At 48.4% G+C, this 24467-nt stretch overlaps 2 protein-coding genes across 16 annotated transcripts in view; one reads left to right on the forward strand and one right to left on the reverse strand.

Moving 5' to 3' along the window:
- Positions 1 to 21509, reverse strand: part of BCL2L11 (BCL2 like 11) — a 48878-nt gene extending 27369 nt beyond the window's left edge. For 3 of the 12 annotated variants that reach the window (XR_002078889.2, XM_019445437.2, XM_019445374.2), the window contains exons 1-3: positions 19632 to 19935; positions 18593 to 18729; positions 18335 to 18424 (exon numbers count right to left, since the gene is read on the reverse strand). Coding sequence is in view for 8 of the 12 variants with exons in the window: in XM_019445437.2 (XP_019300982.1) it covers positions 18335 to 18424; positions 18593 to 18729; positions 19632 to 19900 (496 nt within the window). In the remaining 4 variants the exon portion in view is untranslated. Of the gene's footprint in view, positions 1 to 13559; positions 16552 to 18334; positions 18730 to 19158; positions 19299 to 19631; positions 19936 to 21401 lie in introns of those variants that run through there. The other 9 variants (XR_002078882.2, XR_002078883.2, XR_008418021.1 and 6 more) reach the window with 7 other exon arrangements.
- LOC109264842 (uncharacterized) lies at positions 20104 to 24150 on the forward strand. 4 transcript variants are annotated; one of them, XM_053890956.1, is made up of 3 exons: positions 20104 to 21796; positions 22275 to 22417; positions 22805 to 24150. In XM_053890956.1, exon 1 carries the CDS (start codon positions 20766 to 20768, stop codon positions 21702 to 21704), a length of 939 nt encoding a protein of 312 aa, XP_053746931.1. In that variant the 5' UTR covers positions 20104 to 20765; the 3' UTR covers positions 21705 to 21796; positions 22275 to 22417; positions 22805 to 24150. The 4 variants fall into 4 exon arrangements, with proteins under 4 accessions (XP_053746931.1, XP_053746930.1, XP_053746932.1 ...); XM_053890957.1 differs by having other exon boundaries at positions 20105 to 21393; XM_053890955.1 differs by having other exon boundaries at positions 20104 to 22417.
- Positions 24151 to 24467: the final 317 nt, after the last annotated feature.

Genomic DNA, 24467 nt, shown 5'->3' on the forward strand with positions numbered 1-24467 from the left:
TATATAATATGCCGGGCTTTCCTCACAGAAAACACAGTTCTAAGCTTTAAATAAGCACAATGGGAAGACCCAAGTGAAAAAAAAGAGGGAGTCGTGGGCATTTGTATATTGCTTTAAATATTACTTGAATTCTCATTAAATCTACAAATATTTGGGCTCCTGCCATTATGCACCAAACTGTTTTCCTATGTTGATAACTTGTTTTAACTAGTTTAGTAGAATTTATGCTCAGGTATAAGTAAAACCGAAGTCTAAATTCAAATACATAACTAACATAAAATATATCTAGAATTCATTTCTAGACTACTTTGTGTTGAGAAATTTCTCAAGAGATGCAAAAACAAACCAAAAAGAACCCAAGAAATCTGTTAGTCTGTCCTCTAACACACTTATTCCATAGAAAAGTAACTCTCAATAAACTCAGGTTGACAAACTCTACTCATCTTATACACTTTCATAGACACACATCCATCGGTAAGAAAAAAGTAGGTCCTTTCTGCTGAAACCAGCTTTTTAAAAAAAAGCCTCAAATTACTCATTAAATCCACAAATTGGTTACATTAAAACACTTCAGTAGGGGCGCCTGGGTGGCTCAGTCAGTAAAGCATCTGACTTCAGCTCAGGTCATGATCTCATCTCACAGTTCGTGATTTGAGCCCCAGGTCGGGCTCTGTGCTGACAGCTCGGAGCCTGGAGCCTGCTTCAGATTGTGTCTCCCTCACTCTCTGCCCCTCCCCAGCTTGTGCTCTCTCTCTCTCTCTCTCAAAAATAAATAAATAAACAACAAACAAACACTTCAGTAAATGGAATAGGAAGAATGCTCTGGTCCAGGAACGGGATATGTTTAAGGGGAAAAAGAAAGTTCGCAGAGCAACTCATATAGTGGAGAATCATCATGTTGAACCTGTTTCAATTTGAACACATACACCCTTCTCAGAGTGAAATGACTGATTCCATTTTTTAAAAGATTTTAGCTTGAGGGGCACCTGGGAGGTTCAGTCGGTTAAGTGTCCCGACTCTTGATCTCGGCTCTGTTCATGATCTCGAAGTTTGCGGGATCAAGTCCCACACTGGGCTCTGCGCCGACCGTGCGGAGCCTGCCTGGGATTCTCTCTCCTCTCCTCCCTCTGCCCCTCCCCTGCTCGCTCATGCTTTCTCAAAAATAAACAAACACTGAAAAAATTTCTAGCTCTAAAGCCATCTTCACTCCTAAAGAAGGTCAACAAAGCCTAAATTAAAGCAAGCATCATGCACGGGGCAGAGAGTAAGTTATGAGTGCCAAATGCCCGAGTTCCCACATCCAACACTAGATGTGCCCTCAAACCCATTTCCAAATCCTGGGAGCTCTGTTTCTGAACAGGACAGATAATCCTGGTCTCAGGGTCGGAGACACAACCCATGCCATCAACTGGCCTGTGTCCTCTTTGGGTGCAGACATTAGAGAGAAGGGGAGACAGGTTTAGGATGTAACTCAAGCACAGATCCTGGTCTCACGCAGGCCCATGGGTATATGTGGCCCAGGAAGAACAGAAGACGACTGTCTGCAGGGGCTGGTTCTCTCCATCACTGGCTGAGATACAACTCTATTCACAAACCATGGGGATCTGCTTCAGGGTAGAGAACAGGGAAAATACCAAGTGAATTGGGGTTTCCCGGAGGACACTAGGATACCATACCCATTCTAAGCAAATACTTCAAACCCCAAAGGCACAGGCTCTTAACCAATGGAGCTTAAGCTCGCCCATCAGGGAAATGGTGTGCGCTCTAACTGTTGGCATTGGTCACTTCATAGCTCGTGAAGACAAGTTCTCAAGAAGCTTTCGTGATTCATTCACTCAGAAATAAAACCCAAAATTTAACAGCCAAAGGAGCATAAATTCCCTCAAAGGGAGAAAGAAAAAGCTGTTTTAAAACTTCTTAATTCTATACAGGCAACAAATATTTCTCACGTGAAACCAACCAGCAAAATACCTCATTTTGAAAATGTTTGCTTAACTTTTGACTGCAGGAAAAAGTAGTTCAGCCTATGCCTTGTCTCAAGACCTTCTTTCTCCAAATACACTGAACTGAAGTCAAGTTTCTGCCAAGTGCAATGGGCCATCTCCCACAGGTGTACCTGATGCAGGCCCAGCTCAGACAGTGTGGTTTCCAGATGTCTCTCGACGGTCCAAAGATTTGCCAACCACGCCAAGGTTCTTTTCAGGGTGATGTGTGGGTCACGGGCAGGTTAGGGGTGATTCAGACCTCCCTTCCCCACCCCCACCAGGCAAGTTTCTAGAAAAGATCTTTTTTGCTTGTATGTTTGCTGTGGGACCTGAGGGAGTTAGAATTACAGTAGCATTTCCAGATGAATTCACTTCCCTGTGAGTTTCCTACACTCCTCAAACAGCTTCTTTCTACACAAAGTAGGAGAGAATACTCATTACCATCACACTTGCTGACCCGCCATGGCTGCAACGGGTCGTTGAGGAGCAAGGAAAATTAGTGACTGAGGTCCCATCGGATGCTTTCCGGTAGCTTATGTGGAAGCTCCCCACAACCCCCAGTGGTGAGCACTTCTGTCTTCATTTGATCGATGAGAAAACAAGCTCATCAGACAGAAAAACAGGTCTGCCAAGGTCCTTGGCGTGTCTGGGAACAGCTGGGGTTCCGTCTAGACCCTGCCCCAGCCTGACGCACGGCCCTGCAGGTGACACAGCAGTAGCCCACTGGTGCTGAAGCAAGCTGTGACCCCTCTGGACGGAGACGTTCACAATAAAAATACTTCGCTAAATAAAAAGCCGACCCCAGAAGAGTCTATTGGGGGCTAATGTCCATGCGGATTACTTGTGGTGGTGGGCCACAAGCCTGATGTTACCCAGATGAAACCTTTACCAACATAAGGGGCATGGTACTTAATACTGAGTCGTATGGGAAGATGAACGCGTCACGGTGACAAGCTGCTGGGGATGCCAAAAATGAAGATTAAAATTAAGACAAAATATAGCATACATATTGTTGATTTATTCTATAATTTTTTTTTTTTTACATTAATTGATTTTTGAGAGACAGAGTGAGACAGTGCGTGAGTGGGGCAGGGGCAGAGAGAGAGGAGACACAGAATCCGAAACAGGCTGTCAGCACAGAGCCCGACGCAGGGCCTGACCCCACAAACCGTGAGATCACGACTTGAGCTGAAGTCGGACGCTCAACCGACTGAGTCCCCCAGGCGCCCTGGATTTATTCTATTATAAATGCCAGTCGTGATTGTGCACGCTGTACAAAAAGGCACACAGATAAGACCACCGGACACTTGAACACAAAATATTTGCTTTTAACGTTTTGATATATTTTCCTTCGAATCTGTTACACTTATGAACTTCTTGAACTCCACTGTTTGTGCCTCCCACAAAACTCCTATGCTAAACCTAATCTCTAGCGTGATGGTATTAGGCGACGGGGCCTTTAGGGGTGATTACATCATGAGTGTGGAGTCTTTATGAATGGGACCAGTGCCTTTATCCGAGGTCAGGGAGCTGGCCTGCTCTCTCTCCATCACGCGAGGACACAAGGGAAGGTGGCGGTCTATAAGTTTAGGAAGAGGGCCCTCCCCTAGAGCTTGAGCATGCTAGCACCCTAATCTCAGACTTCCAGCTTCTAGAAGTGTGAGATCAATGTTTCCTGGTTAAGCCACCTAGTTGGTGCTATTTTTGTTACAGCAGCAAAGACAGACTAAAACACTACGATGTCCTCAACAACTTTGTAACTGTTTTTAACTTAACTTTATGCCAGAAGCATCTGCCACGTCATTCTTCTTCTTAATGTCATTAGGATGACAGCACCACAGTCTGTCAGAAGGATGTGTAGTAGTTTAGAGATTTTCCCCAAACCATTAAGACAGTCAATAGTTTTTTTCTGGCTGGGATAAATAATGTCAGGATGAACAACCCCCCTGTGCCCTCGGTACATGCATCTCGCCGAGTATTTCCTGCAAAAGAAAGGAATGTCAGGCTCTCTGCTCTGTGCCTGCAGAGCAGGGTCTGAGGGCGGTTGGGTGGCAGGGTGCTTAGAGCCCGGAGCACAGCACAGGACCGAGTTCACAAGGTCTTACAGGACAGGTGTCTGGTCTGTGTCAATAGGACCTCCAGAGAGAAGGAAAGCAGTCTCGGGTCACATGCCCTACCACGGGTCCTGGCCACTGACCAAGCAGAACAACTAGAGGACACTGAGCAGATGAGAAAGCAGCTAGATGTTTTGTCACATAGGGAGTATGTCGGAAGACGAAGGCTTCGTTCTCCACAGAAAGGAACGGAGACAACTGGATTCCGGTGTGGGACATGGTGTGCAAGGCAGGGAGAGGTGGTGGTCCGTGGAGAGTCCCCTGCCCCAACACAGGCAGGGTAGCCACAGACCAGGGGCACGAGGAGACCTGGGCCCTGGGCAAATGTTCTAATTCATTGGTTTAAAAATATGTCAGGCGGCAAGATATTAGACTGTCTAGCATTCGGTTGGCAATCACATGCATTTCTTCAAATCTAATACCACAACACAAATCAATAGACTATCTCTTTTTTCCTGCCTTATAGTCCAATCATGCAGGACTACAGGGCTAGGCCTTCTCCAATAAGGAGTTCCCCTCTGGCATGCGGAATCTGACTTGAGTCACCCATTTGGTTTTCAGGCAGTACCTTTGAGAGAAGCAAGGTGTAGGTACACCTTACAGGCTCACCACCAGGATCACACGCAAGGCAGTTACAGCTATAGGGACACTGTAGTTATTACCTGAAAACAATGGCTGGGACTATTGCCCAATCCCCTCTCAACTCTATTATTCCATAGGGTAAAAACAGAGGGTCTAAGAGGTGACGGCCAAAATTCCGAGTAGTACTTTGCAATCAGAACCAATCAGTACCAATCATAAATATTTAGTTAAAAGAAGATACAGGGGAGCCTGAGCGGCTCAGTTGGTTAAGTGGCCGACTTCAGCTCAGGTCATGATCTCATGGTTCGTGGGTTTGAGCCCCACGTCAGGCGCTGGGCCAACAGCTCAGAGCCTGGAGCTGCTTTGCGTTCTGTGTCTCCCTCTCTCTCTGCCCCTCCTCCACTTGTGCTCTGTCTCTCTCCCTTCTCTCTCTCAAAAATAAACACACATTAAAAAAAAAAAAAGAGAGATTTCTAGTGCCACCAAGGTAGGGTCGCCCCACCCATTCCCCCAAGTCCAACCTCGTGCTACTAAAAACCCTAGGGAGAACACAACAGACAAGAAAATGCTAGGGTGCAAACCTGGGTGGCTCAGCCAGTTGAGCGTCTGACTCTTGCTTTTGGCTCAGGTCATGATCTCATGGTTCATGAGATCAAGCCCAAGTCAGGCTCTGTGCTGACAGTGTGGAGCCTGCTTCAGATTCTCTCCCTCTCTCTCTGCCCCTCTCCTGTTTTTTCTCTCAAAATAAATAAATAAGCATTAATTTTTTTTTTTGAGAAAGTGAGCATGGATGTGAGGTGCAGAGAAAGAGGGGGAGAGAGAATCCGACATGGTGCTTGAACTCACAAACATGAGATCAAGACCTGAGCTGAAATTCAGAGTCGGACGCTTAACCGACTGAGCCACCTAGGCACCCCGAAACTTTCTTTTTTTAAGTACTGAAAGGGGAAAGAAGAAGGTAGGCTGCTGGGGACCCCGGGACTCGGGGAATGACACGGCAGAGAGGTCCCCAGCTTCCTCACCGTTTTCCATATATCCTGGACAGGGTGCCGCAGAGGGTCTCCAATGGTCACAGACGCAAAGAGCTCCCGGGGAAGCGAGTTCTCCCCAGCTAAAGCACTGGGGAAAGGGTGGCCTTGCAACAGAAAACCGTTTGGTAACACCTGCCCTACCCCAGCTGACCACCACGTGCCGCAGTGTCGGCGTGGCCAAGCCAGGGGTGGATCATCCACCCATCCCCTGCTCGGTGGGAGGTGTTCGTGCTCTGATCCCACCCCCAGCTTGTGTCAGCAGGCGAAAGGGGAGCTGAGCTGCCAACCTCTGCCTGGCACAAGCAGGCGGGGCTGATCCCGCTGCCCTGCCAGAGGGGTGCTGGAGAAATCACGTGGGTAGCTCTCTCACCCCTGGCCAGTGGAAGCAGATCATGTTCACTCCCCTTCCAGGGTAGCGCTGGTGGGGCCCAGCAGAAAGCTGGCCCCCCACTAAGCAGCGAGGAGGTGGCACGTGGCAGGTCAGCTGCTACTGCACGCACGCGCGCGCGCGCACACACACACACACACACGTGCACGCACGGGCACGTACCCTCTATCTGCAGGCCCAGTAACAAGCTGGGCCTTCACCGGCACCAAGCGTCAGTGAGCAATGAGACAGAACAAGTCAGGGCAAGTCAGCACATCACTTCCCCCACCACTGGTTAGGGGACAGCCCAGCGGGGAGCTGAGCAGGTACGAGACTGAACGAGGTGGTAGGAAACAGGGCTGGTGGCCCGTAGGTTTTCCTCACCCTAGTCTTGGGAGTCTGTGAGACCCAGTGGGTCACTGGGCCTCCACTCTGCTCTGACATGAAGGAGAATGATCGGGAACTCACACCCAGCATCATGCAGGAAACAGGGTGGCGGGAGGCAGGGCTGGTATTCTACCCCTCACCTGCACTCTGGCGGCAACGAGGAGGCGAGAGGAGCGGAGCTTTAGTCTCCATCCTGCAGGAGCCGAGCTGGGAGTCAGCCCTCCACCACGTCCCCCTCCCAGGGGTCAGCAGGGGCTGCGGGGAACCAAGCATATACCCCCAAATGAACTCAACGGAGCCACGCGATTTGGTGTACCACTTTTGCCGGGAAGTATCAGCAAGGCCAAAGAAGGATCTGAGCTTGCACCTCACCTGGTGGGAAGCAAGCAAAAATTTTAGAATTGAAAAATGCAACAAAGATGGGGGGGAAAAAGAAACCCCAACTTCACTGGCTGGGCCAAGTATTAGAGTGGGGAACAACAGGCCACAGAATCAGCGGACACCAGGCTAGGTCCACAGAATTTACTCAGTCCAAAAAGAGAACACAGAATGAAAACTAAGAGTCTCAGGGATCTGTGAGACCACCACGAAAATACACTTTCGTCATCAGAGTTCCAAAAGAGAGGAGGCACTGAGAAAATATTCAAAGACATAATGGCTGAAAACTTCCCCAACTTGGCACAAAACCTACAACCACAAATGTAACCAATTGAGTGAACATCAAAAAGGATAAACCCAGAGAAATCTAAGACACATAATTAAACTTCTGGAAACGAACAAACAAAAAACCCTTGGAAGCTGCCAGATGGAAAGGACTTGTTACTTCTAGGAGAATATCTGAATGATGGCAGACTTCTCATCTGAAACAATGAAAGCCAGAAGGAAGGGGCATGTCTTTTAAGTTCAGGAAAAAAACAAAACAAACCAACCAACCAACCACTGCCATGGACCGTGAATTCTATAGCCACTGAAAATAGCCTTCTGGAATGAAGGGAAAACACAGACTCTCTCAGACACAGGACTGAAGGATTGTTGCTAGCAGGCCTACTGTTAAGAAATGACTAAACAAAGTCCTCTGAACAGAAAGGGAGTAACAGGAGGCTAGAACTTCAGAAAGGAAGAATACTGAAATGGGGAAAAGATAGGGGTGAATATAATAACCTAGCCTATTTTCCAAGAGCTTCAGGTATATTTGATGGCTGAAGCAAAAAATGTGATGCCATCAGATATGGTGCTCAATGTATATAGAGGAAATGTTTAATTTTTTTTTTTTAACGTTTATTCATTTTTTGAGAGACAGAGAGAGACAGAGCATGAGCAGGGGAGGGGCAGAGAGAAAGAGAGAGGGAGACCCAGAATCCGAAGCAGGCTCCAAGCTCTGAGCTGTCAGCACAGAGCCTGACGTGGGACTTGAACTCACGAGCGGTGAGATCGTGACCTGAGCTGAAGTCAGACGCTTAACTGACTGAGCCACCCAGGCGCCCCATAGAGGAAATGTTTAAGACAATTACATTTGAGGGGTGCCTGTCTGGCTCAGTCAGTTAAACATCTGACTTCAACTCAGGTTATGATCTCATGGTTCATGGGTTCGAGCCCCACCTCAGGCTCTGTGCTGACAGCTCAGAGCCTGGAGCCAGCTTCAGATTCTGTTTCTCCTCTCTCTCTGCCCCACCCCCACTTGGCTGTCTCTCTCTCTCTCTCTCAAAAATAAACATTAAAAAATTAAAAAAAAAAAGACAATTATATTTGAAAAGGGGGACATGTAAAGGGGTCTCAATGGATTTAAGGTGTCTACACTGCAGATGAAATAAAAAACATTGATACCATTGATGCCAATAGATCATAACAAATTACATCTGTACAGTCTGTGGAGCATATGACTCCTGATCTCAAGGTTGTGAGTTTGAGCACCATGATGGGTACAGTGATTACTTAAGAGAAAAAAAAAAACAAAACTTGGAAACAAAGAACACTAGAAATAAATCAAGATGGAATCCTAAAAAATGCTCAAATAACCCACAGTAAGATTTACTTATTTTGACTTATTTAATTTTTTTATTTTCAAAGTTTATTTATTTTTGGGAGGGAGGTGCAGAGAGAGAGTTACAGAGGGAGAATCCCAAGAAGGCCCCGCACTGTCAGCACAGAGCCTGAAGTGGGGCTCAAACTCACACATCAGAAGATCATGACCTGAGCCCAAATAAAGAGTCAGATGCTTAACCAACTGAGCCACCCAGGTGGCTCCCACAGCAAGGTTAAAAAAACAAAAAAAAAACAAAAAAAAACAAAAAAACAAACCCACAAACACACATAGGAACAGAGGAAACAGAAAGACAATAAAATGGCACACTTAAGCCTTAACATATTAACAATTACCATAAATGTAAATGATCTAAATTCACCATTTAGAAGACAGATTTGATGGGAGTGGATTACAGTATTATCTGAAGATGTGGGAAAAAATATGCCAGGTAAACAGCATTATTATTTTTTACAAAAAGCACGAGTAGCTATATTGACATCACATAAAGTAGCCTTTATGATAAAAGGATCAATTCAATAGGAATAAGTTAACAATTCAGTATGTGTGAACACCATACAGCTGTGCCTCAAAAATATATAAAGCAAAATCTGATGGATTTAAAAGGAGAAATACACTTACAGTTGGGGACATCAACACCATTTGTCTCAGCAACTGACAAAACTACCAGACAGAAAATCAGCGAGGATGTAGAACTGGACAACGCAATTCAACCACTAAGATCTGATCAACCGGTAAATATGTAACGAACGCTCCAACCAACAGCAGAATACAGATATTTTTCAAGCACTCATGGATCATTTACCAAAACAGACCTCAACACATTTAAAAGAACTGAAATCATACATAATGTATTCTTTGACCATAATGGAATCAAACAAGAAAACAGTAACAGAAGGACAAGGTAATTGCTATGCACTCAGAAACGAAACAACACACTTCTAAATAATCTAGGGTCAGAGAGGAAATCTCAAAGGAAATAAAAACACATGAAAGTCATTGAAAATGAAAAAACCAAAAAAGTACTGTAATGAAAACGAAAACACAATATACCAAGAACTGTCAGACACAGGTAAAGCAGTGGTGAAGGGAAATTTATGGCACTAAATGTTTACAGTGGAAGAGAGGAAAAGTCTCAAAACATGACTCCAAGTTCCTACCTCAAGAAACTAGAAAAGACAAACACAAAGCAAACTAAAGGAAATAAAAATGAGCAATAAAATTGAAAACAGGAAAAGAGAGTAAAATGAATGAAACAAAAAAGCTGATTTTAAAAAATAAAACCAATAAACCTCCAGAAAGACTGATAAGGTTAAAAAAATAGGAAAACCTAAATCACCAATATCAAGAATGAAATGGGCTATCACAACAGATCCTGCACCCACTAAAGATAATAAGAGAACAACATAAACACTTTAAATACCCAACATTCAACAACTTAGAAGCAATGGACCAATCCCTTGAAAATCACAAACTACTGCAATTCAACCAAGATGAAAGAGACAACCTGAAGAGTCCTATAAACACTAAAAACCTGAATTTGTAATTTAAAGACACCCTCTCCCTCTCCCCTCCTCAGCAAGAAAGAAATCTTCAGGTCTACATGTTGTCATTAGAGAACTCTACCGAAACATTTGAAGAATTAATACGACTCTTACACGATCTCTTCTGGAAAAGTGAGAAGAAGGGAATATTCCCAACACACTGCAAAGGCCCTGATCAAAACAAGAACAGTCTGAAGAGAAAACAACAGGTAAACGGTTCTCAGGAACTTAGGTGCAAAGTACTAGCAAATTCAATCCAGTGCAGCAATATATGAAAAGAACTATACCCTGACCAAGAAGGACTTATCCCAGGCCAGTAAGGTAGATTAACACTGAATATCAATATAACTCACCACATCAACAGACTAAAATAAGTAAACTCACAAATTCACATCAATTGACGCAGAATAAAAATTTTATAAAATCTAATACCTATTCCATTCATGCTAAAAACTGTCAGCAATTCAGAAATAAAGAGAAACTTCTTCATCTTTTTAAAGAACATCTACAAAACACCTGCAGTTAATAACACACTCATTGGTTAAAGACTGAAAGCTTTCCCTCTAACACTGGGGATAAGGCAAGTATGTCTGCTCTCATTCAACATAGCACTGGAAGTTCTAGCCACTGTAATAGAGCAAGAAAAAGAAAGAAAATGCACACAGATCAAAAAGGAAGAAATAAAACTTCCTATTTGCAGATAACAAGACTGTCTACATAGGACTCCCAAGAAATATACAAGAAATTACTGAGTTCAGCAAAGCTCCAAGATCCAAGAACACACAAATATGAACGGCATTTCTATTTATTAAAAATGAATGTTTAGAAAGTAAGTTTAGAAACATAACACCATTAATAATTGCTCCCAAGGAAATGAAATCTAAGAAAACATGTATGAGATCTGTATGCTGAAAATTACAAAACCCATAGACCTAAAAACTTGAAGAGACATCCGTTGATGGATCGGAAGACTCAACATAGTGAAGGTGCAAATTCTCCCCCAAACTGATCTGTTAAGTTTAACACAATTCCTATTGAAACCCCAGCAGGGTTTTTGTAGGCAGTGATAAGCTTATTCAAAAATATAGATGAAACGGCACAGGACCTAGCTAAAACGATTTTAGAAAAAAAAAAAAAAAAAAAAAAAAAAAAAAAGAATAAAATCTGAGGAATCACTCTATCCATTACTGTGGCCTCGTATGTGACTAGAGTAATGAAAGTGTGGTATTGGCGGAGGGACAGACACACAGTTCGATAGAACACAAAAGAGAACCCAGAAATAGAGTCACAAAAACACACTAATTTTTAAGAAAGGTGCACAGCCAATTATAGTTGACCCTTAAACAACCAGGTCTACTAATAGGTGAATTTTTTTCAATAAATGTGGTATAGTACTGTAAATGGATTTCCTCTTCCTTATGATTTTCTCAGTAACATTTTCTTTCCTCTAGCTTACTGTAAGAACTGAGTATTCAATACGTGTAACATACAAAATATGCGTTCATCGACAGTTTTGTGTTATTGCTAAGGCTTCCAGTGAAAAGCAGGCTATCAGTAGCCTGACAGTAGTCAAGTCTGGGGGGAGTCAAAAGTTATGCATGGATTTTTGACTGTGCAGAGGGCTGACGCCCCTCACCTTGAGGGGTTCAAGGGTTAACGGTAGGTGGAAAAAGGGTAACAATTTTCATAAATGGTGCAGGAGCAACCAGGTGCCTATAATCAAAACGAATAAACATTGATCTGCATCTCAGACCTTAAACTCAATGAACATGAATCACAGATCCAAATGTAAAATGTCAAACCATAAAAGTTTTGGCAAAACAAACAAAAAACAAAAACAACTAAGCAAAACTCTTGGGACCTGGGGCTGGGAGAAACTATCTGCAAATCACAAACCTGACTGGAATCTAGGATGGGTCTGAGCTCTCAAAAAGAGTGAAGGAGTAAAACACCCCAACAATCCAATTAGAAAATGAGCAAAAGACATAAACAGCCACTTCACGGAAGAAGGCGTACATATGCAAAGGGACACATGAAAATATATTCAACGTCATTAGCCAGGAGGGAGATGCAAATTACAACAATAATGAGGCATGTGTCAGGATGGCTAAAACAAATAGTGATGACACCAAATGCTAGCTAAGATCTAGAAGAACCGGACCCCTCACACATCGCTGACGGGGACACGAAACGGCAGTGCCGTTTTGGCAAACAGCTGCGCGGTGTCTTAAAAAACTAAACCGCTCTGTGTTCCACCAACTGCACTTCTGGGAACGGAAACTCACGTACACGCAAAAACCCATAGGGAACTGTCCACAGTGGCAGTTTGTTGCCATGGTACAGCGTCATGGCCAGTCACCTGAAGGAAGCCTGTGCCCTTGGGTCTTCAACTGGCAGCTGCCGAAGACGTACCGGGGATAACGCACGACACGCAGTGTGGGCTGTGCCCCTCCCCAAGTGCCTCCCCAAGTCCCTACCATGACTTGCAAACAACTCCAATGTCCTTCAACAGGTCAATGCACCGTGCTACATCATACTGTGGAATGCTGCTCAGCAATCAAAAGCAAGCGATTATTGATTTATACGACATCCTGGGTAGATCTCAATGGAATTACGCTGGGCAAAAAAGCTAATCTCAAAAGGTCGCCTGTGACAGAAGTAGAGCCATGGAGACTAGAGTAGTGGTTGTTAGGCGTTGGGGAGAAGGGAAGTGGCTGTGGCTTTCAAAAGGTAGTATGAGGAACGCTTGGGCTAGAACTCTTCTGTCTGTATCCTGACGGTAGCGGCCGTCACACAAACCTCCACCTCGGATAAAATCGCAGAGCAGTGAATACACACTCACACGCACACACAACATGGAGTACATGTGGAACTGGGGAAAGGTGAGTAAAGGTAGCCGGAGTCTATCCACGTCCCTTCCAGGCTGTGATATTGTACTAATATGCCACTGGCAGAAACTAGGCAAAGGGCATAGAGGATCTCTGTTGTTATTTCTTCACTTCTTTTTTCTTTTTTTAAAGGTTTTATTTTTGGGGCGCCTGGGTGGCTCAGTCGGTTGAGCGTCCGACTTCGGCTCAGGTCACGATCTCACAGCTTGTGAGTTCGAGCCCCGCGTCGGGCTCTGTGCTGACAGCTCAGAGCCTGGAGCCTGCTTCTGCTTCTGTGTCTCCCTCTCTCTCTGCCCCTAACCCACTCACATTCTGTCTCTGTCTCTGTCAAAAATAAATAAACATTAAAAAAAAAATTTAAAAAAAAAAAAAAAAAAGGTTTTATTTAAAAATTTTTTTTTTCAACGTTTTTAATTTATTTTTGGGACACAGAGAGACAGAGCATGAACGGGGGAGGGGCAGAGAGAGAGGGAGACACAGAATCGGAAAGAGGCTCCAGGCTCCGAGCCATCAGCCCAGAGCCTGACGCGGGGCTCGAACTCACGGACCGCGAGATCGTGACCTGGCTGAAGATCTTCTTAGAACTGTCTACACAGCCATTAGTCACTAAACTTCATTTGGAACTAGTGAAAAAATAAAAATTCTTGCACTTTACCTCCTCCATCTGCAAAGCAGCCCACCCAGGTAAGACAGAATGCTAGCCACAGAGCTAATGTGACATTGTTCTCGAAGAAACATTTCCAAAAAGTAAAGACAAACAGATAAAATTCATATAAAAAATACATTTTATTTAAAAGCCAACAAGCATTATGAAAAGATGCTCAACGTCACTTATCATCAGGGAAACAAAAACCAAAACCTACAATGAGATATCACCGCAAACGGATGGTTCCTACTGGGAAAAAAAAAAAGGAAAACAAGTATTCAAATGTTGGCAAGGAAGCGGAGAAACTGGAACCCTTGTAGGCCATTGGTGGGAATATCAAATGGTGTGACCACTGTGGAAAACACGGTGGAGGTTCCTCAAAAAATTAAAAATAGAATTCCCATATGACCCAACGATCCCACTTCTGGGTATATATGCAAAAGAATCAAAAGCATGATTTTGAAGAGATGTTTGCACATATCAAAAAGAATCCAAAGTATAATCTATGAGATATCTGCATACCCATATTCAAAGCAGCATTATTCATAACAGACAAGAGAAGGAAGCAACCCAAGTGTCCGATGACGGATGAATGAATGAATCAAGTATGTTGCATAAATACAATGGACTATTATTCAGCCCTAAAAAGGAAGGAAAGTCTAGTAATGATGAATAACCTTGAGGACCCTAGGCTAAGTGAAATAAACCAGTCATGAAAAGATCAATACTGTATAATCCCACTTATATGAAACATCTAGAACAGTCCAAATCATAGGCACCGATAAAACGAAGGTTGCCAGGAGCTGGGAGGAGAGGAAGTGGGGAACCGACGGTTAATGGGTACAGTGTTTCAGTTCTACAAGATGAGAAAGTCCTGGGAGTGGGTCGCACAACTATGTCAATACCTGAACGCTACTGAACTGTACACTTGGGAAAGGTGAAGGTGGGGCGCCTGGGTGGCTTAGTCGATGAAGCGTCTGACCTCGGCTCAGTTTTGATCTTGCGGTTCGTGGGTTCGAGCCCCACATCGGGCTCTGTGCTGACAGCTCAGAGCCTGGAGCCTGCTTTGGTTTCTGTGTCTCCCTCTGTCCGCCCCTGCCCTGCTCACACCCTCTCTCTCTCGAAAATAAATATCTAAAAAAATTTAAAAACCCACATTTTTAATTTAACCCAGTAGATTAAAAATGTGTCAACATGTCATTCGTATGAACGCGGCTGAGATATTTTCTATTCTTTCTTACGCACCACAAAGTTTTCAAACTCCAGTGTGAACGGACAGGAACAAGCACATCTCAATCTGGACCAGTTGCATCTTAAGTGCTCAGTACTCCACTGTGGGAAGCTGTGGCTTCCCCACTGAGCCAGACCTCACCTGTCACCCCCACGTAATAAACCTTATAGTTAGAGCCAAATAACTCAAAATATTTGGCGGGGCAGGGGAGACACACAGGGTCTTTTTCCTGCTGCTAGACTTTTTTGAAATCTTATTTGTCTTCAGGTAGCTCTATGGAAAGGCTGATGGGCAAAACTCCAAACTCTGAACATCTCCTGGGCGTGTCCTCTTTGTCAGGCCCTCATGACGATCTGCAGGACATCATGCCTCTCCTCGGAGGGCTCACAATCTGCCAGATCACTGCCAGGTGCAAGAGGACTATGCACATCATGTGGAGGAATACCAAGAACACGAGTAACCCCTACCTATGAATTCTGATGTTCCAGAGAATGTAAGGGTTAAGTCATTTGACACCCGGAAGTTGTTAATTACGGAGCTTCCACCCTGTTCACAATATTCACTGGCACATCCTGACCTTTCTTAACTCTTACCTCCACCAGCAGTAACTACACCTTCAAAGTACAAACTTGTGCAGAAAATAGTACACAGTTTGTATTAAAAACGCACATGGCACATGCACGCTCACTAGCAAAGGCACTCGGAAACCCTACCTCTGTCAACGATTGTGAGCAGAATAATGGGTTATCCACTAAGAGCTCATTTGTTAAGTGAATTGACCCAGGATGTAAGGAGACTACAATTTGATTGGTAAAAGCAAAAAAAAAAACAAGGAAAGAAGAAAAAAGAACACTCTCTCTCTCCTCATGGAAAAATAGAGTATTTTTTAAAGACCTCCAGAAAAATCGGGGATATCGAGAAAAATAGGAAAGCATTTCTAGAATAAACAAAACATCTACTTGCTGCACATCCCAGACAAGAATAGACTTTCTCATCAGAACAAAGATGCAGGAGCAGAACTACCAGATCCGCTGCTTCCTTTCCCCACTCGCGGAGCAGAAACTATTTTGTGGGTGAAGGAGCAGGAGCCCCTGGCAGAGGAGAACCTCTCTATAACCTCACATTTGTGTTGCCTTGGGGAAAACCAATCATAAAGACTTCTTTGTGAAAAAAAAAAAAAATGCGTTTTGCAATAAATTATCAAAAGCTTCACTGAAGATCTTAATGGACATGGTTGAGTAAGGAACACTAAACATGACTACAAAGAGAACAGAACCCGATTTTATCAACTCAGCAGATTTCAGGGGTCTTTAGGCACTGGACTATTAGAAGAATAACCATGAAAAAAAGTTATAGACTACAAAGGCTGTCAATTTTATTCTGCAGTGAATAAAACTCCTATCTAAGTCCTCTCCAGTCCCCCACTCATCCCCCACCCCAGCAAACAGATCTCCCCAGAACTAAATCCTGAAAACTTACCTTGATGCACTAACTTCAGACAAACTCCTTATAACTTATCATTTACTCCTTGCATTCAACTCTCGGTTATCATGCCAATCTACTGGAATGTAGTCAGTGCTATGAAATTACACCTCAGGATCCACGACTTGACTTCGCAGGTATAAACATAACTGTCTTTAATAACTTAGACTGTGATCTCTAAAGCTTTACATCTGTCATCTGGAGTAACAGGACTTACCTTATAATCTCGCTAAACAGTATGATACCATACATACTAAAAAAAAAAAAACCAACATTATCTCACCCACTATTTCTGGTTCACAAGGTAAGATAAACTCTATCTATGCATCAAGCCACCACCTGTAGAGGCGGATTCATAGGTCTGCAGGGAAAAACTATAAGGCTTCCAAAGGATCCTTAAAATACATAGGTTTTTAAAACCACACACCATTAAGCCCTATTCACTCATTCACTGAGCAAGAACGCTACAGGTTCATAAACTCAGGAGCACTTTCATGGGCAGAGAAACATTCCCAAGCACTGAGAACTTCTAAGCTTTAAAGGAGTTCAGGACAGTAGTGAGAGAAGGAAGTAGCAGCAATAAAACTTCTAGCTCCTTTTCTTAAGGAGGGATCCTAATGAAGTAGATCTCAGTGTGCAGCGGGAGACACCTAGCCGATACGCATAGTTACCAATGTTTTTGCCGTCTCTGCTTGCCATTTCCCACGTGTGCCCAATCTGACAAGTGACCAACCTTCTGAGGCTCTAATTCTGTAACATGGGGACAGACCTGCACGGTTTCCCCATCTGAAGGTTAGGAGGCACAGCCCCATTCTATCTGTAAATGCAAATTTGCCATTGTGTTCCAGCAATCAGATGTCTAGCCTGATGACTGTTCAGTTAGCTTCTGGCAAAAATGTGATCTGCATTGTAACAGTCTGTATATACCGGGTCCTTCAGGAATAATGCTGCCAACTTGCTTATATTTCATTAATCCAGGAAAGGCTAATCTGTCCAAATGGGAAGCAAGATTTTGGTGAATCCTTATCAAGACATGAACCTTTTCCATCAGTGGGGAAGAGTGACTTGAATCAACACAGACTTACTCCCTTACCAAGGTTGCCAGAAGCAAACATGCTCAAAGTCACATGCTGGGGGCTCAAGGGTCAAATCTAGCCTACAGATGTTTTATCTGGCTTGCACAGTGCTTTCAAAGTTCTAAATTAATTGCCAATGTCTAAACATCAGGATATTTGGCATCAAAATCTACATTCCTGGGTTATCTTGCACTATACAATAGGAAAATAACTACTACTCTCAGACCACACACCCACACAGACACAGTTGGGGGCAGTTCTAATGTAAAAAGTGCAAATGCTCCCTGATTTCCCATAGTTAGTTCCCACAAGGTCAGTTCCCTCTGTGATTATATGGTCAGGTTTTCCTGGGCATTTATGTTTGCCACTCCTGGTTCAGACCCCAAAACACTGTTTAATCCCTGAAATAAAAACCCACAATCTAATCTTATTAGTGCTATACCTAAAACCTCTGAGCAAACAAAATTAGCCCAAAGAGAAATGTGAGTAGAAAGCAAACCATTTCCATGGTTCTATGTTGGTACTGCCTTTACAAACAAGGTCAGTTTTTTAAAGTGTTCTTGTTGAAAATGGTTAACCTGTCTCGTTTCCCTCCATACATTTAGTCATGTTTTTAAGCTATTTGCTGTACCTGACTGAGTCCCCTTCAAGCAGAGGGTCATTAATAAGTGAGTCTTAGTGGTTACAACAACACCTACACTTCAGTGAAGGCAGGAACAGGGATTCCGGCTTTACTGCTCAACAGGCAGACACTGGGTGTATTTTACTGCTGCTACAAAACCTGATTTAAAATCAATGTCGGCTTGATGTCTTATTTGACACATCCTCCCCTCCTATCAAAACATGGAATAAATCAGTAAAAAGGTTTCTAAAAGGGGGTTTAATGTAAATGTTACACACAGCCTTTACACAGAGTCAAACAACCACACGTTAACTACCTCTTACCCGGGTATTGCTTACCCATTGCACTGAGATAATGGTTGAAGGCCTGGCAAGGAGGACTTGGGGTTTGTGTTGATTTGTCACAACTCATGGGTGCCGGGCTCCTGTCTGTGTCAAAAGAGAAATACCCACTGGAGGATCGAGACAGCAGGGAGGATCTTCTGACAAAGATGAAAAGCGGGGATCTGGTAGCAAAAGGCCCGGGGCTGGCTGGTGGGGCCAGCGGGCCCTGAGGGCTGCCTTGGGGGCAGCGGTCCCCTTCGCCTTCAGGATTACCTTGCTGCTCTGTCTGTAGAGAGGTAGGGGCCCCAGGCCTGAGCTGAGGAGGCCTCTCAGCAGGCTGCAATTGTCCACCTTCTCTGTCACACTCAGAACTTACATCTGAAGGTTGCTTTGCCATTTGGTCTTTTTTTCTGCAAGTAAAATAAAAACTAAGATTATCTTAAGCAAAACAGTAACTGTAACAAGTAACTAAATGTAGCTAACTTTCACGGACTCCTTCAACATTTCTAGAAGAGCGAATGCTTTAACGTTAAGTCGTCAGTTCGTATATTTGTCTGACAATCTTCCAGGTAAGAATAAAAATAACACCTAAAATAACAAAAGTTCTCTCTCTCTTTGCGAGGTGGGGGGAGGGGAGGGGGTGGGACTAAACTTCCTGCCACCAAGCAAAATACAATTACATCGTCAACGTGTAACCGGTGCTCTAACGCACACGGACACGCACACAAGTTTTAGGAGAAGCAGCTCGTGTTAAGTCTATTCACACGTGCTCTTTGCTCAGGGCCGCCTTGAAGAAGTCGGAAACTCCCAGCGGGCTCTGATTTCCCGGGATCAGATACCGCGCTGGAGCACGGGAGCGGGCGCAGATGCAGCGATTTGCAGGCGGCTGGCCGCGTTCCCCGCTCCGGCCCCATTGTTCTGCCGAAAGTGCTGAGGGCAGCAAGTCTGGGGAAGGTTTGGCAAGGGCCGTCAGTCGTAGTAAGTGCGTCACAATAGAGTTTGTAACTCCGAGCGAGCGCGGCTCGGCCCGGGTCGGGCGCTCCCCGCCCGCGGTCCCTCCCGCTCCCAGCCCGCGCGCCCCTCCTCCCGCAGGGGGTAGCGCGCCGCCCCGAACTCGACAGAACTTCTCCCGAATGCACCCACACTACGAGGTGCACACCTCCAAATGGGGGGTGGGGGGGAGCCCCCAAAGCCGTCCCCGGGCGCCCCCTGCAAAGTCCCCAAGTAACTCTACACGCTAGGCGACACCGGAGCGCGCGCCTCCTTCACCCCATTGACCCTCCTCTGCGAAGGCAATCGGGCCGAAACTCACGTCCGCCCCTTCCCTTCCGAGCGTCGCGTCCGAGCCCGGGCCGCGCGGCGTCCTGCCCGCGCCCTTCGCCGACCCGGAGCCCCCTGACCGTCAGCACGAAGGTAGCGCGGGAGACAAAGCCTAGAACTCGCGTTCAGAGCCCCCGGGGCAGCGCAGACCCGACCACTGGCCGTCCACCCGCCGCCGCGCTCCGCCGGGCAGCCGAGGGCTCCGCGCGCCGCGCTTCTGGCCCGCGCTGCCCCGGCCGCCGCCGCCGCCGCCGGGAACATCCTCCGCCTCCTCCCGCTCCTCCCCTCGCGCACTGCGCCCGCCGCCGCCGGCACCGCCGACCTCCCCGCGCCGCTGGCGCCGGGTGCCCGAGCTCCCAATTGGCTCGCGCGCGGTCGCTCTGCGCCGCAGCCAATAGCCGCCGCCGGCGGGGGCGGCGCCTACGGGTCAGGCCGCCAAAGGCGAGGCGATTGTTGACAAACTCGCCTCCGAAGGCGGCCCCGGCTGCGGCGGCGGCGGCGGTGGCGGCGGCGGCGGCGGCGGGAGTCTCGGGGCCAGGAGCTGCCCAGGCTTCCCCAGCCCGCCCCCCGCCTCTGTGACCGTCCGGACGCCGCTCGAGCCTCCGCAGCTCCCGCCACCCCAAGCAGCCGGTCACCTGGAGACAAAGCAGGAGCCTCGCTCTCTCCACACCCGCAGGGCCGATCTCAGTCCCTAGTCCTTGCTGCGGGCCGCCGACCCCGCCCAGGCCGGCTGGGCTGAAGACCCCAAAGGCCGCCCCCTCCCTAGCTGCAGCACCGACCCTCCTCCAACTTCCTCCCTTTTTCTCCCCGTGCGCCGCGGACACGCTCCAAATCTAAGCGATCACCACGGCCACTGGCACGCATATCTGCGCGCACCCGTGGCCACTGCAGACAGCGAACGTATTCACACCCCCATTCCCAGCGTCCCGCGGGTCTTCCACTACCAGCACCAGCACCGAGTAACAGGCCTTCGAGGGCACCGCACCGCCAGCCAGCACTGCAAGTGAGTCGCGGTGCCCGGGTCTCTACGACAGTCCGGCCCCCGGATGCAGCAGGTTCTGCTGCTCGAGGCTCGTCCACTGCGTGGCCGCGGCAGTCGGAGGAAGCCCTCGGTCTCCCGCTGTCTATGGATGGTGCGGCTGGTATCGTCTGCAGCGCACTCGCAGACCGGGCAGGGCTCCCAGACACGTCCGAGAGAACGAACGCAGTAGCTGCCCTGAAACCTCGGCCTGAATGGGCACAAGGAAAAGCCGAGTCCCGTCAGTTAAATAACCACCTCAGTTCCGCAAATCCTCCGCAACGGGCCCAAGCACCCGAGGAAAGTCAAGGCTCCAGACCAGCTCGTACCGCGCAGCCACTACTCGGGGGTCTCCGGGAGCCGGCCGCGAGGCTCTGGCCGGCTGCCGCAGCCCAGTGTCGTGGAGCGGGGCCCCAGCTCCCGGGACAGAGCGGAGAGCACGCGCTGCCTTCCCAGCCGGCCCTGAGAAGCTTCACCACTCCCTCGCGCGGAATCCCGGCCCGGGCCGTACTTCGGCCAAGTGCCCGTAGCCTTTCCACAGATGACCCCTCACCAAACCGGACCTGCAGGGGAAGGGAACCCGACCCGCCTGATCGCCGCCTCCCGCCCAGCGACAAGTGGGACGGGTACGTGCATCTCTGCCTGCACGTGCTCGGGAAGGGAGCAGGAGGTGGAGCCGATCTGACTCCGGTGTTTGTGTTCCGTCGGCACCCGGCCCGCTCCCGGGGATTCGGAGGTATTTACCTTGCGTTTCTCAGTCCGAGAGTCAGAGTCAGACATTGGGGGGACGAGGGCCAGGGAAAGGGCGCCGAGGGGGTGGCGGCGGGAGCGGGGCGAAGCGAGCAGCCCGCGGCGATGCTGGCCGCAGTTGGGCTGGGGCGCGCAGGGCGACTTCAAGAATCCGGTGGCAGTGGTGGCGGCGGCGACGCGAGACGGAGCGCTCTTACAAGATCAGAACCTGGAGGCTGCGCGGAGCGAAGTGAAACCTGCACAGCCCTGCGGCTCGGCTCTGGCTGGTGGCCCCGCGCCCGCACCCAATCACTGTGAGCTCCGCCCCCGCTGGGTCCCGCCCCGGCGCGCGGGCTGGCAAGCCCCGCCCCCGCCGCGCAGCAGCCGCTGGCGCTTTCAGGCTTCGACAGGTAAAGGCGGGGGTGGCCCCGCCGGGTTCCCCTGCGCGCGCTGCCCGCCCTGCCCCGGCTGGGCGTGTTTACTGGAGCGACTAGGGCTGCCGGTGGCTGGTGTGCACCCATCCCCCTCCCTCCAAAGTGTACCCTTGCCTTTCCCCCATCCAGCAGAGGCCAAGACGTGCGCTTGGAACAGAGGGGGCGCTCCGGGCACGCAGAAGCGGGCTGGGCCGCTGCCGCCAGCCGAAGGCCTCAGGAGGCGCCCCCGAGCCCTTGATGGGCTGCAGGAATTTCTCTCTCAGCCTCTTTGGGGCAGACGCGGGGACTGGGTTGACCCGAGAACACGCAGTTCCAAGGTTGAGCAGAGGGTCTCAAAGCTCTCCTCACTCAGAGTCTGGGGTGCTGGGAGAGACCCCGATCTGCAGGGCTGCTCACCTTCCTCGCTCTCGCCTCACGTGATTGTCTTAGGTTCCCTCCTCTTGCCATCTGGCAGGGACACCTAGCTCGTCTCCCGCGCGGAACCTCCGATAAGAGGCAGAGACCTTGGGGGGGCGAGTGGAGAAAGAGGCCAGGAGCTGATCCCCGGAGGCGTCTGTTCCGTAGCCCCGAAGCGAGAAGGGGCTGAGCGCAGAGCAGGTAAAATAGGGAAATGAAAAAAGAACTCGAAAAAAAAAAAATCCTTTTAAGAAAAAAAAAAAAAAATGCCCAGAAGAATCTCGGCCTTCAGGTGGGAGAGAGGATGGTAACTCTGCTCGGGAGTTAGGATCCTAGAGACTGGTGGGGCTCTCAGAGAGACGCCAGGGAGGCGCGGTGAGGCCAAGGAAGGCGGCGCGCATGGTGAGCGGTGTAGAGAGCGAAGTACTCCCCCCCCCCACACCCCTTTTCCCTGGGCGCTCCTATCCCCTTCCTCCTTGGTGCCCGCGGCCCCACTCCCACTCCTGCTGGGGGGACGGTACACCTCTGGGTCCGCACCCCCATATCTATTTTCGGTTATGAGTTCTCACCGTTACCCCTCACCGCTAGGAGACAGCCAGGAGACAGCCGTGGCCGGGGAGTAGGGGCAAGGTCGGTCGGGAGATGGAACATCCTGCCACGGGGGAGACCCGGTTAGACGGAATAAAGAAACTCAATTTAAGGATCACCTAACCTCCCCACCCCGCCCCCGCCCCCCCAGAACGAAGAAGGAAGGGTCCTCAGTTGCAGAGGAGCAAGTCAGCGAGGCGTTTGTCCCGCTGCTGGCCACCTCGGTCAGTTTTACGCTGCATAAGCAGACATGGAACGTCAGCGAGACAGCACAGCCCCTGGTTAAAGTCTTCTCAGCACATCCTCCCGCGAATCCTGAGCGAAGTGTGGGAGGCCAGGGGTTCCCGGATGGACTCAAGGACCCATGGCCGGTTCTGCCTCGGGATTTCGTCGCAAGAGGGAGAGAACGAGGGCGTGCACGCGGCGAAGTGGACGCAGAGGCCAGATGTCTACCGGGACGTGGCTTGGAGCTGCTGCCCTCGACCTCAGGTGGCGGCCACGGGTGATCTCTGAGCCTTAGCCGCCCGGTGTAGTAGCACCCCGGGGAAAATAACAGAACTCCTGTACCCGCTGGGAGCCCCAAACCCGACCTAGTGCTCCGAGCTCTCCGTGGGGTTGGGCGACGCAGACGGGGACAGGAAAAGAACCACGCAGAAGCCGTAGTGGTTGTCATCTGCTTCTGTGCAGCTCCGCCGCCCCCGCGTCGTCTGCTTTAGCGACCCTGTGAACACTTTAAAACAACAACAACAAAAAGTAAAACACACACACACACACACACCAAAAAATCAAAGGCATCAGGGAAAGCAAATGGTTAAGCGCACTTATTTGGGACACGAAGAGGTCGTCTCGGAGTCTGCTGTTCATGCAGCCCAGACTGTGCTGGGGAGCTTTGGCAGAACACCCCGCGCTCTTCCCGCCCTCTCCCACAGGGGCCGGAGGTCCTCTGGAAAGGGACGGTGTGGGAAGAGCAGGTGGGCTCTCTGTTCTGGTCCGGTCCTGGATGTCGCCCTCGCAGACACAAGCAGAGCTATGCCCACTCCTGCCTCCGCCAGGAGAGGAGGAGAGGGAGTAAGGAGGATGGCTTGGACTGAGAGAAAGGAGCAAGAATGAAGTGGGGCAATGATCTGAAAAATGAGATAGGAAATCTACAGCCCTTGCCCAGACCACAGGCGTTGCCGGTGTGGTGTCTCCGAGTTCCGAAATCGACTTAACTGAAATGTACGGCCCTAGCCCGCCTCCCCATCCTCGGAAGTAGCCGGAGCGCCTTCCCATCGCTTAATGTCTTTATTAAACTTTGTATCTATGCTCCTCTAAAGAACAGATTACAATTTCATATGGTAAAAATATTTTCCGCTCGTTGTCTTACGGTCCGGAAGCCGCCTGCCAGAGAGGACGAGCCGGAGTTCGCGCTCTGCGGAGAGCAAAACTCCAGGCACACGCTCCCCTTTCCACATCCGTGCGTTTCCTCGAAGACTCCAAGGGCGGGTCTGATTCACTGGAAAAGCATCATTTGCTGAGCTGAACTTTGCCCACGAGTGTTTGATTTTTATGCTTTGATTTCCCTCCCCCCCCCCCCCCCCCACGCAGCACCAATGCGTTTTCCAAAAATCACTGTAAATCTGAATCACCGCTGACAGCAGGAGACCTTTGGCGACACCTGGGT

This window comes from Panthera pardus, unplaced genomic scaffold (genome assembly GCF_024362965.1).
Source record: "Panthera pardus isolate Hobbes unplaced genomic scaffold, ASM2436296v1 HiC_scaffold_26, whole genome shotgun sequence".
In the NCBI taxonomy this organism is placed as follows: domain Eukaryota; kingdom Metazoa; phylum Chordata; class Mammalia; order Carnivora; family Felidae; genus Panthera; species Panthera pardus.

Bases quoted from the DNA above. Each gene is read 5' to 3' on its own strand.
- LOC109264842 (XM_053890955.1), top strand. From the start codon at position 20,766: ATGGATGGTGCGGCTGGTATCGTCTGCAGCGCACTCGCAGACCGGGCA.